At 37.0% G+C, this 14,094-nt stretch overlaps 1 protein-coding gene across 1 annotated transcript in view; it reads left to right on the forward strand.

Annotated features, from left to right (window-relative positions):
- LOC126101117 (uncharacterized) overlaps positions 1 to 14,094 on the forward strand; it is a 164,606-nt gene that overhangs the window by 124,877 nt on the left and 25,635 nt on the right. Inside the window, exon 6 of the mRNA XM_049911835.1 lies at positions 12,306 to 12,647. Coding sequence (XP_049767792.1) covers positions 12,306 to 12,647 — 342 coding nt within the window. The remainder of the gene's footprint in view (positions 1 to 12,305; positions 12,648 to 14,094) is intronic.

Here is a 14,094-nt window from a genome sequence, read left to right on the forward strand (position 1 = left end):
ATTGGCACCTCATCTACTCCAGCTGACATCTTGCACTTCAGACTTTTAATCACTTTTAAAACTTCTTTTTCGTTCGTTGGAACTGCCATCATACTGCTGGCTGCCTTGGGTGCTTCCATCTTAATCTGCTCCCCAAGATTCCTGCTTAATGTCTGGGGTACATTTAAAAAGTAATTATTTATATGATTAGCCATGGCATATTTATCTACCATTTTATTCTCCTCATCTTTTAGAATAATTTCCTTGTCTTTGGTAGGTACCCTGGTTTCTTTTCTCACAATTTCCCATGCTATTTTAGTTTTATTTCTGGACTGTTTTATTTCCATATTATTACTTAATAACTTTGCATTTGCAATTACTCTGCGGTATATTTTCCTATACCTCTTTACATATTCTATAAAATCAATATTTGTACACTCCCTCAACTCTGAATTCAGTTTTTTCATGTTTTCACATGATTTCTTAATTCCAAGAGTCATCCAAGAACTTGACTTTATGTATCCAGTAGACTTGACTCTGGTCAGTTTCTTTGGAAAAAACATCTCAAAGTTCATCGTATAAATCGATGCAAATACACTATATGCCTCATCTGTACTTGACTGTTTCAAAACATCTAACCAATTTTCATTTTCTAAGATACTTATGAACTGATGACAGCTGTCCACAGAGAAGTTTCTTTTGTAAATATTATTTACACCTTTATCTTCCTTTGACCTTAAAGGGATTTCAATGGTGAGAGCATTGTGGTCAGGCAATCCTAAATCTATGTTTGTTACCTCTATGTCAGTTTCTGACATATTTGAGAAAATGTTATCTATGAGGCTATTAGAGGTATTTGTTATTCTAGTTGAATTGTTTATGTGTGGTGACATGTTGAAACTCTTTAATATGTCCAAAAATTGCCTTTTTTGCTGACTTTCAACTAGAAGATTAATATTGAAATCACCACAAAGAATAATCACAGTTTCTTTTTTGTAAATAGTATTTAGCAACAATTCTAATTTATCAAAAAAGACTTCTATGTTTCCACATGGTGACCTATACACTGTTATGACTATGACTTTTTTCATCAGGCCATATAGCTGGACAGCACCTGCTTCAAAAAACTTTTCAATACTTAAGTTCTCTGCTTCACATCTCTTTTTAAATTCTAACTCTTGTCTAAGGTAAATACCGACTCCACCACCTTTTGCAATTTTCCTACTATAATTATTTGCCAGTTTAAATGGATTAATATGAATACTGCTAATTTCTTGGTCCTTACACCAATGTTCTGTAATACACAAGACATCAGGTTGGGTGTTACTGCTATTTCAAGTTCACAATATTTGTTCTTGAGGCACTGCACATTTAGAGTCATAATCTTCAGAACAGGGGAGTGAGCACTGGTGGTATCTGTTGAACTTATATATGGCATACACTGTAAGGCAGCAGAATACACTTTTTTATGTTCCCACAGTTATTCATGAGATTACAACATATACATAAGTATTTGCTGGCTGTAAGGTTTGTGTTATGTGTCTTGTGTGATATTTGGAGTAAGTAAAAGTATATATTCTGTTGTTATGTTTAATAATTGAGATGGCTTTTCTTTTTAATTACTAATAATCAAATAAATTTCCTTCATGCGCAGCAACATTCAAGTATTTGAGTTACTGAGAGCACTAATTGATTAAAGGCTGAGTGAAAAGTCTCTGACAAGATTAAATTTAGCTTTTGTGTATGTTGACTTTTACTCTGTTTTACCTGTATTCTGCTGAATATGAAGTTAAGTTTCAACCAAAATCAGTTCCTTATTGAGAAACCAAATGACCATAAGTTGGAGATTGGAAGTTCTCTGTACGAGCACATTTAGAATTTTGGGATTGCGTGTGTGATATCAACTAATCCAAAGAAAGCTGTTGAGCCATATTGTGAAGAAAAAGACCAATAAATCTGATGAAGATGCAGATTTCATTGCAGGTATTATAGTCTCTTCACATTCGATGAGTCTGAACGTGTGGTACATTGACTCAGGTGCCTCATCGTGAATGACAAGTTGATTTAACTCTATATCCAGTAGGTGGGGTCACTGATACATTGTATAGGGCCCACTGATATGTACCATAGCAGTGACCAACAAATATGGAAATGTCATTTTCTTTGTGATTGTGATGAAAACAGAAGAAATTAAATGATAGTTGGATAATACTTGCACATACGTAAAAACATACATCTCATCTCTTGTACAATAGTTACAAATGGCTGCAAAGTAAATTTTACACATAGTATTTTTTATGACTGTGAGGGAACGTTTGTTCTTCCCTAACTATCAAATCTATTCATCAAGAATCAGCAACATTAATGGGCATAGGTCCCTTTGAAGTAAAATATTCCGTAGGTAAACTAGGTTCCCATTCGGATCTCCGGGCAGAACCTACTTCGAAGAGATTCAGGCCGAAAAGAACTTTCAGGTTGGGAACATGGAATGTTAAACGTTTGAACAGGCCAGGAATGTTCCAGACATTATTAGACGAATTAGATGCAGACATTACAGCTATTCAAGAAACTCAGTGGCACGTGGAGGGTAGCATAAAGAGGGGTAACTATACATTTTTCTATGGAGGTGCGGAAGCTCACAGTTTCGGAACAGGTTTCGCAGTACATAGAAAAGTGCTTCATGCAATCAGAGATAAAAGGTTCATTAGTGACGGACTATCAGTTATAGTGTTGCATGGCAGGTGGAATAGACTTGTAGTAATTAATGTACATGCACCAACTGAGGACACTGAAGAGGTTGTTAAAGATGACTTTTATGAAGAACTGTGGGATGAGTTTTTCCTGTACAATACAAAATTAATCACAGGTGATTTTAATGAGAAGGTAGGGAAGGAGGAAGCATTCCGGCCTACAATTGGGAAAGAAAGTTTGCATAACATTTCGAATGATAATGGCACAAGGGTGGTTAATTTTGCTGTTTCTTGAGACATGATTGTTAAGAGCACATATTTCAAAAGGAAGGACATTTATAAAGCAACTTGGGTCTCTCCGGATGGACACACCCAAAACCAAATTGATCATATTCTTGTAGATCGGAGGTGGCACACTAGTATAGAAAATGTTAGGACTTTCAGGGGAGCAGACTGCGATTCTGATCATTTTCTTGTAGTTGCCGAAGTTCACCAATGGCTATCTACAGCAACATCAAGGTGTCACAATGCAGAACTTGTTAGGTTCGACACTGACAAGCTAAATGATGAAAACTTTAGAAGAAGGTACATCATAGAAATTTCAAATAGGTTTGATGCTCTCAGGAGACACGAAGATCAAGATGAGGATGTAAATAAACAGTGGATCACTGTGAGGAATAATATCAAAGAGGCAGTGAAGGTCACAATAGGTACAATTAAGAAGAACAGGAGGAAACTGTGGTTTGATGAGGAATGCAAAAAATTGGTAGAGGAAAGGAGAAAAGCACGATTAGATTGGGATAGAATGGGAGACAGAAAACGAGAGGAGTTCTTGAACTTGAGAAGGGAAGTTGGTCGTAGGCTACGGGCAAAGATGAGGGATTATTTGAACAATCAAATTACAAAAATGGAAACAAAGAGTAAAACAAAAAACATTAAGGAACTTTACCTAGACATAAATGGGTATAGGAAGGGCTTCAAAGCTAGGACAAATGCATTTCGAGGGAATGCTGGGGGAATACTGGCAGACGCCAGTGCTATATTAAATAAGTGGAGGACGTATTTTGAGCAGCTATTAAATGTACACCAGGAAACAGGAAATGAGCAGGCATACGAAATACATACAGCAGAACCCCAGAGACCTAAGCCAACGTTAAAGGAAGTAAGAGATGCAACCAACAAATTGAAAAACCGGAAATCACCAGGATCAGATTGCATAACCGCAGAATTAGTTAAAAATGGGGTACAGAAATTGGTGGAAGTAGTTCACAAAGTGATATCTAAAGTATGGAACTCAGAGATGATACCTGAAGAGTGGCAGGAGTCGATTCTGATCCCAATTTTTAAGAAAGGTGACAAAATGGATTGTAGTAATTATAGAGGGATATCGCTATTACCAGTATGTTCCAAAATTTTCCCGAATATTCTGCTAAGCAGGCTTACAACATATGCAGATGAAATTGTGGGGGATTACCAAGCCGGCTTTCGAAGGAACAGATCAACCATAGACCAAATATTCACCCTGCGTCAAATTTTGGAAAAGAAATGGGAATACAATAAACCAGTTCATAATCTTTTCATAGGTTTTACAAAAGCATATGATTCAGTATTGCAATCAAAATTGTACAGAATTCTTTTGGAACTTGGAATACCAAAGAAGTATGTTAGACTTATAGAAGCGAGTTTCAAAAACACAAAAGGTAGAGGATGCATGGGGAAATTGGAGTCAGAAGAATTTTTAATAAAGAACGGACTTAAGCAGGGAGATGCCCTGTCTCTGCTACTTTTTAATTTTGTCCTAGAATATATTGTATAAATGGCAGCAGATAATTCAGAGGGTGTGGAGTTAAATAGAAGTATTAAATATTAGGGTATGCAGATGATCTAAACATCATTAGCGATAGGAAAGAATCTGTAACAGCAAATGCGAATGCGTTATTCAAGGCTAGTGAAGATGTAGGTCTAAGGATAAGTGAAGACAAAACTAAATACCAGTTTACTACTAGAATGCCAACAACAGTAGATCAGGAAATGTTAAGAGTTGGAGACATGCAGTTTGAAAAAGTGAACACATTTAAGTATCTAGGCGTGGACATCACTTCAAGAAATGAAATTGAATCCGAACTGAAGAGAAGAGATTATGGGTGGGAAATGCGTGCTACTTCTCACTGAATAGATTACTTTCATCACGGATATTGTCAAGGAATTTAAAGATTAGAATATACAAAACTATTATTCTACCAGTTACGCTGTATGGGTGTGACACTTGGTCTCTCATTGTGCAAAATGAAAAGCTGTTTCGAGTATTTGAAAACAAAATTTTGAGGAAAATTTTCAGAGCAAAAAGGGATGACATTAGCAGAGAGTGGCGAAAACTGCATAACGAAGAGGTTCACGAACTCTATTCAAGCCCTGACATGATCAGTATTATTAAATCATGTAGGCTGCGATGGGCGGGTCACGTAGCTCGAATGGATGAGGGCAGGGCAGCGTGCAGAGTACTGGTAGGGTACCTAGAAGGAAAACATCCTGTGGGGAGACCGAGGCGTAGATGGGAGGACAATGTGAAGGCTGATTTGAGGAGCCTAGGTATTGAAGGTGAATGGAAGTAAATAGCCCAAGACAGGGACAAATGGCAAAAATAAATTGCTGCGGTAATGGACTCTCGAGTCCGGTATGACCAGTGAGTAAGTAAGAGGGAACGTTTGTGTCCATTTATACTGATAAATAACATGGATTTGTTAATCACAAACAAAGATGTGATTGCTAATCTTATATTTGAAATGCCATCAAATTGTGCCATTGGCACATAGAACATTTTAAATTTTACAGATGTATACAAGTTACCACAATGTACCAAGAAAGGAAACTTGTCTCTTGCAAGGAGAAAAAAAAAACCTCTCACACGCATGACATGTCTCAAAGTGGAGCAAATCAAACAGCCATTCAATAATATAAGGGGCAATCAAAAAGTTTCTGTTTGAGGTCATCGCCACAGTGTATATGCAACATATGACTCTGATGTGGGTATATGAGCATCAAGATAAAAGTAAGGGCGTAGTGCGACATTCATGTCTTTCTGAAAGGTGACTAACATACTGTTACTCATTTCTTGGCTGCTGAAGGACAAACACCAGTACACAGCCTTCGGAAAACAAAGAAGTGTGTTGTACAGCATATCTGTTGAAAACCATCATGGGACTGTGCACCAAGTTCCGTGCTGGTCACAGGTTGACACAAGAAGCAGCATATTCCTTGAGTGCAACAGAGGCTGGTGGGAGACACTCAAGCACCCACCCTATAGTCTAGATCTTGCCTCATGTAATTATCACACCTTCAGCCCCTTAAAAAAGGTGAGGGTTGACAATTCCTGTAGCACAAGACTGCACAGCAAGCAGTTATAGACTTCTTCACACAGCAGGACACGGAGTTTTATGAAACAGATATCGTCAACCAGGTGCCTCAATGCTCACAGCAATTTTGCTGTATTGGCATATTGATTCTGAACTGTATGGCCTCCATATGGAAACTTTTTAATCACCACTTATATTTTTTCTAGAGCTCCACAACCATTACAGATGAACACATTGGCATATGTAGCCTCGTGTAAACTGTATCCCTGTGCGGTATAAATTTTCTTTATTCCCACATATGATAATTCCAGAATTGTGCAGATGGAATTATCACATACGATCAATTGTAAGGGAGATGGCAGGTTTCAGTTCATTGGCAGTATAATGGGAAAGTGCTATCAGTCTACAAAGGAAACTGCTTACAGATCACCATCTTAGATTGTAGCTGAAGTGTGTGGACCTCATAGCAAATAAGACTAACAGGGGGTATTGAATGTATAAAGAGAAGGGCAGCACAAATGCCCAGAGGTTCTTTGATTTACAGGATAATGTTACATAAATATTGAAAAACCTGGATTGACATCCTCTTGAAGATAGACTCCAATCATCCTGCAAAAGCCTAGTGACAAAGTTTCAAAACCAGTAATCAGACAAGTTAAATTCCTAAAGAAAAAATACCAGAAATAGGACTCAGGTTGGGAAAGATGGTATTATGAGTCTACTAAAGTATATCATTTGGTTGATCTTGCCATGTACAACATTATTAAGAGTAGAAATGTAGTATTATTAGAAAATGTGCAAAACTGATATAAAGTGTACTTATATTGTACATCTGAGAGAAAAATATGTGAAGAAAAGAAACAGGTGAAATAAGACAACATGCAAGAAACATATGCAAAAGAGGCAATGCTGAATATCAGCCAGCTAAGAATGATGATGACTACTTACCTGATGTGACAATATCAGCAGGCACTCCAATACAAGATTACATCTTATGTCCATAAACAGAGGCTGTTCAATACAGACATTGGATGACTGCTTGAAATAGAACTCAAAAGACCAAGAACTGATCCTTTTGTATATTGTGCTACTGAGACATCAATTATATTATTTCTTACAGGGTGGGTGGATGAAATGCTATTCCTTATAGTGTGGGTAGATAAAATACTAACTTCTGGTAGATATCAGTGACACTTAGTAGAAAATAAAGAAATGACCAGAGAAATTTTGCGTGAAAGCTGTTGGGGAAGCGAGTTAGTTGTTGGCGAGGTGAACTAGTTGTTGGCATGAACAAACATCATGAAACTGCCTTGGTTAAGTTTTATATTTAAAAAAAACTATATTAATGAATATTAGATTATTTTGGTATGCCAGAGTGCAGATCTAATCAAACTCCTATTGAAGTGAATGCAAACTTTTACAAAAATTCTATATCAGAAAAGACAACATGCCCTACAGACAAGTCCTATACTATCTTGATAACAATAGTCGATTATGTATTGCATTGACTTCATTAATTTATACATTTTAAAAGTATTAAACAAAGCTGCAAAACACATATTGAACTACCTAAACACTACTTTACAAAGACTGCCCTACACTGAACATGACTCAAAACTTCTCAAAGACTGTGTTCATGGGCTCTGCTATGCCACACTTCATAACTTATTTACAATCAGAGTTCTTGTACATCATTAAATAATTACTTAAATTAAGTTACTATTGGAAACTGACATTTTATCTGAAAAAACTGACACATCACAGAATGTTACAACTTCAAAACTCTTTAAGCAACATATTTATTCAATGTTTTAATTACATGTTAATTACTGTAAGATTTTTAATTGTTGTATCTGTGTGCTAGGACATAATTCTCTTTTTATATATCTTCTAAAACTTAAACTTCATAAACATTGCATCAGAACTAAAGCTATTTTGACATAATACATTCTTATAATCCAGAGGAGTAACATCAAAGAAGTTCATTTGGCTTTATAAAGCAGCATCAATGTCCAAAGGCAATAGAGTGTTGTGTACTATCATTTATAGGTATTGGGTTCTTCAATGGGGTACATTATTAACCAAAAAATTGTTCTTTATTTCTCCTTCTATACAGTATTTAACACACATTTTTAGTATGTCACAGATAAAAATCAAAACATGCAGTTCTGAGGGGTTTTCATTGTCTGTTTCCATTTCCAAAGGGCTTTCCTAGATGTTAAATCAAGTCAAAAACAGAATCAGATTGATGCAACATAAGACATGTAATTCTTTCCAGATCATTCTAGTACATGACATGAGTCAATCATTAGACAACTCCTATTTCTAGAATATTTAACAAATTTATTTTATATTATGTTTTCTGATGATATGTCTGTATGTAAATATTTTTAGTAATCATATCAAATGATAGAGGTTACATAATTTATAAATATGAAAATTAGAAATTTGCTGTTTTAATACTGATTACATACCAACAGTAAAATAAATACAAAAACATAAATAGGAACATTTTCTTCAAATGTATTTGAAACTGAACAGTAAAAATAGCAAAATTAATGTAGTATCATTTATAGAGTATTTGTCTTTGCTTATTTTTCAACTGAGTTTCATAGTGTAAGACTGAAGTTTTAAAATTGTATCAATAATAAAATGAAAAATTATGTTTATGGAAAAATTGTGCCTAACAGCCAGAAAAATTAATAAAAATTCACAAACATGGAGTACACTATTTTCTTATGAAAAGAAATTCACATTTGGCCTGAATTTAGGTGGTATCATGAGGTTTGTTAACTGAGCAGGTGTGTGCTGACAGGGCTCATGATCGTGTGTTGCGGATTCTCACACAAGCTTTCTAAGTTAACAAACAGTAGTATCTGATCCCAGGAACTGTTGATAAAATGTTAAAAAAAAAAAAAGTAAATTTCCATTGGAAGAAGTGAGTTGAAGGACGAAAATCATAGCTACATAACAGTACAGTAGATATGTAGTTCATATCCAAGTGAAAGTAGGAATGAACAAATCAGCAGTTATTTAAACTGTATGTGAAAGATTAGCCATTAGTCCTTGTACTGGTAGTTTCAACATTTTTAAAAAGAACAGAACAGTGAATACGATTGTTTGAGACATGGTTGAGTGTGAAGCACATTTGGTATGTGCTGAGAAACAATCTGAGCTATAGGGCTTCAAGTATTTGATAGACCAATAAGTGTATTGGAAAACAGATCTCATATATACAGGGTGTCCCATTTATCTTGACCACCCTAAATAATGGTTTGTCCAGATGCACATTACAAAATGTTTCAAGCAATGTTCTTTAGCCATCACGGGGACATCAATCAGCATGATTGCCTTCGTTGTAGCTTGATTTTTTACAAAGATGTGAATGGTGGTATGACTTTTTTAAATGGCACCCTGTATTTTTTATTCGGTAATTCATTTTCTCTCCTAAAGACCCATTCAAAAATGTATCACAGTGTATCATTCACTGAAGCACAACATTATTAATTACATAACTCAACGTTGACTTTGAGCCCGGGATCACAAACTTGTCCACTAGCTGGAGTTGTCAGAAAACAAATGAAAACCAAGTAAAAACATAACACAAAATTGACTTTGACTCTCTTGTACCGTTGCCCAAGAGTAGAACATTCAAAGGTGCTCAAAGTGGTGACCCTGGACACCAATACACTGGCACACTTGTGGAATGAAAGAATTATTTACTGCTTCCAGTCTTGACTGCTGAAGAGAATTACAAGCAAGCATGATACGTTCCCGCATGTACTCTGGAGTTGTTGGAATATCACGATAGACAACGTCTTCAATGCATACCCAAAGAAAAAAGTCCAGAGGATTTAAATCAGGAGACCTAGCAGGCGAAATAACTGTTCCTCCTCGACCAATCCATCTGGCAGGATACCTTTGGGTTCAGAACATGACGTGAATGCAAGGCATTGTGCTGGACTTCCATCATGTTGATACCACATAAGCATTCTGGTTCTTAGTGGCACTTCATCCAGAAGAGGAGGAAGAATTTGTCTCAGGAAGTTGGCATACGCTGTGCCGTTTAGACTACCATTGATGAAATAAGGGCCAATAATTGTAATACCAAGCATCCCATACCAGACATTAACCCACCATTGATGCTGATGTTCCACCTGTCTAAGCCATCATAGATTGTCACTGGACCAATAATGCATGTTCCTTGTATTTACCTGTCTTTTGTTTGAGAAGTAACACTCATTGATAAATAGAACATTGGAAAAGAAGTTCAAGTTGGTGAGGATTTGCTGCTGTGCCCACTGACAGAACTGTACATGAGTCTGGAAATCATTCCCATCCAATTCTTGATGTAGGTGGACATGGTAAGGATGGAACCAGATACGTTTAAGAATATGATGTACACTGGTTTTAGGAATGCCAATCTCGTGTTCAAGCTGTCGTGTGCATGCATGTGGATTCATAGCAATGGAAGCAAGAACAGAAACTTCGGCAGCTTCATCTGTGTGAGTGCTGTGACAATTGCATTGTCATACAATGTAAGCTTTCACGGCCGGTATTGTCTTCACTTAAAACTTCCGGGCTGATAGGCCGTGGTCGAAGTATAAAAAGTTTTATACTTCGACCACGGCCTATCAGCCCGGAAGTTTTAAGTGAAGAGAATTGCATTGTCGTGTGTTGAAACTTCCCGTTTCCTGAAGCATTGCAACAAGATGAGAAAACATCCATCGGGAAGTCGATGCAGTTTGTGGGAAGGACAGCCTTTACTGTATGCCTACTCTACACAAAGTATTTCAAAGGACTGAACTACTGTACTAAATGTACCTGTACATAAGAAAACAGTATGCAATTACTGTTCTGCTAACTTACATTCCCCGTAGATGAGTAGCATTTCTAACATCTCTTCACTGGTGTACATTCTACTCACACAAATCTTCAACTGATAATAGTTAACAGAATGATTGGTGTGCATTCTACTTATGTTTACATTTGTCATCTGTCATCGTCAGCACGTGGATGTGTTCCATTACCCTGAGTACTTGTACTAAGCGCTGGGAGTGTCAACGTCAATGTTGTGTTGTATAATTAATAATGTTGTGTTTCAGTGAATGGTACACTGTGATACATTTTTGAATAGGTCTTTAGGAGAGGAAATGACTTACTGAATGAAAAATACAGGGTGCCATTTAATAGCCACAAATTATTAATTAGCAATAACAGAAAATATGCTATAATTAAGAGTTGAGAAACATTCCTCTCCCCAGGAGATGATTATCCAAATACATAAATAGTTTTGAGGATATTTATGAGTGTTACAATGCATGTGACTGCAGCATCTTGTGAGTGCAACTTTGCATTTTAAAGATGACTGTGAAATTTAGCTACCTTGGTAGTAGAATATGACTTATCTCTTCAGCATGAGGTCAGTGAGTCTGCTCAAAGCACAGAAATGCAAAATAAAATTATAATAAAAACACAATGCTGGAGAGGAATTTTTCTCAACTCTTAATTATAGCATCTATTCTGTTATTGCTAATTAATAATTTGTGACTGTTAATAATTTATGAGGAGTAAATAAAATCTATTCTTTAACACTTAATTTGTTGTGTGCAATATAGTTTGTTTTAGTAATATTTTCTAACAATGCTTTATTTTTATGAAAGTTACTTACAAAACTGTAAAGTTAATTGAATCTGTGTGCAAAAATTGCAGAGAGGTAGTTTTATCAGGGAAGGGCAAGAAACAGCTTTGTCAGCTCTGCCAAGGGTGCAGGATTACCTTGTTATGCTTCAATTTGTAGCCTGTCAAAATAGTGGATTTGGCAATTCTTATCTGCATATGATTCTCTAGATTCTAGCCTCATTGTACATTGACTGTGTGTTGTACAATACATAAATTCAGTGCCTGCTTTGGTGTATCACCCCTATTTTCACATCTTTCTTGAGGAAGTGCTGCAGTGTTTGAAGATAATTTCTCTTCAGTTCCTGTAATCAGAATCTGCTGGATGTGTCACTCAACCAACTATTTGTTTTCTTGCAGTGATAGTTGTTTATCTCCATCTAAGGTATATTACATAAGGGGGAGATGACTTAGCTCTCTGGCTGCAAGTGGAGATCAGTATCAAATAATATTATTACATTTTTTAAGGAAAGCTACTCCTTATATGACATTTTTAATTACCATGTTTCACTGTTTACATTTTAGGATATAAACATAGCTGTTAAGAATTTAAATGAAACTGACATTTTTTTATTTCATTCTTTCTGTTTTTACTATTTTGCAGACAAGATGCAGTGTCTGCAATAAACCAAAACCTCTTTGTCGCTGTGATAAACCAACAGCTCCTCCAGTATGTTGTGGATCAAAACCAGTACCTCCCAGCTGTTGTCCACCAAAACCAAAGCCTGTATGTAACTGCCCACTTCCACAGAAGCCTCCATGCCTCTGTTGTCCACCTTGTCAGTGCTCTGGACCACCAAATATACCTTGCTGCTGTGGGGGATCTGCTACAATTCCTAAAGGACCTGTTCAGTCAACATGTCCAGTAGTACCTAAACCAGAGCCGCTTTGTGCATGTTGTAAACAAGCAGACAAAAAGGACAGCTCTGCTGCCATTGCACAAATGGTAAGAAGCTTATTAATTTATATCAGGCATTTAATATAATTAATAAAATACATTCACGAGCAACTAATTAGACACACCTCCTTTGTTGTCTGTAGCATATCTATTACAAGCTGATGTTAGTAGCAGCACATTGTTACATGATCTCCGTGAGATGCCAAACCCATTAGAAAATCATCTTGATCTATGACCCTCAATTACTGCCAACAACCCAAAGAGAAAAGGGTGGAACTTGAGTCCTAGGTGTAGTCAGCTGCACCGAAGATACACTCAACTCGTCTGAAGTCTGGTGACACTGGGGAAGGAATCACACAAGCACTCTAATTTTGTTGACTCTTCCTTACATTTGAGTACTGTTCTCTCCCCTCTCATTACTTGGCTTTGAACTTGCTTAATTCAGGGTAGCATTTACCTAACTTTGAAGAACACAGCAATTATGTAGATATATGATTTTACCATTTAAAAGTGAAAATTAAGTGCATTACAAAACCATGAGTTTATTTTAGTATACACAAATCAAAACCTCATATAATAAGTCCAAAAAACACAAGAGAATCATGAATGAAAATGTTTTATTGTTTGTTCTTGTGAACAGCACAATTATTATTTTGTCTGCGTTCACAAAAACAGTAAGAGGATGTTTAAAACTATGTACTTGACAGATATTTGGCTTCAGCTTATGCCAGACCTTCAGTTGTCTTGGAATTTTACATGTGGCCAATTTGGAGGCTGCTCGTGGTCTCGCGGTAGCGTTCTCGCTTCCCGAGCACGGGGTCCCAGGTTTGATTCCTGGCGGGGTCAGGGATTTTTCCCACCTCGAGATGACTGGGTGTTGTTGTGTTGTCTTCATCATCATCATTCATCCCCATTACGGTCGGAGGAAGGCAATGGCAAACCACCTCCACTAGGACCTTGCCTAGTAAGGCGGCGTGGGTCTCCCGCGTCGCTCCCCTACACTCTGTAGAGAAGTATGGGACTCATCATCATCATCATCCTTCTTAAACATTTCTGTCTCTCTCCAACCTGCATTCTGCAGCCTTACTCCACTACACAGATTCCCGGATCCTTTGCTGATTCCCGTCTCTCTATAGTTCAGTGTGACCCCCCTTGTTCACACTATCTCTGAGTGCTCCTGCCTGACAACTAACTTTGTCAACTCATGACTTAGTGCCAAGACATTGATGCCCTTTGTTTCAATGACAACATTCTCTATCAGCTGATTGCCAATGTGTCAGCCAACCTGGCACATGCTCCGTGCATGGTCGACGACCTCACTGGTGCATGGCCATCCCCTGTTAAGGGTTCTCACTGCACATTTGCCGTGCCCTCATAGCCTCCTTTGCTGCAGACACTTCAGGTCAGTGACTCACAAACTACCAATGTTTCATGTGAAGATTTTCCCCCACACTTCATGTAACTATGTGTCCTCACTCCCAAGTGCTACAAAGAC

Source organism: Schistocerca cancellata, chromosome 1 (genome assembly GCF_023864275.1).
Source record: "Schistocerca cancellata isolate TAMUIC-IGC-003103 chromosome 1, iqSchCanc2.1, whole genome shotgun sequence".
Lineage (NCBI taxonomy): Eukaryota > Metazoa > Arthropoda > Insecta > Orthoptera > Acrididae > Schistocerca > Schistocerca cancellata.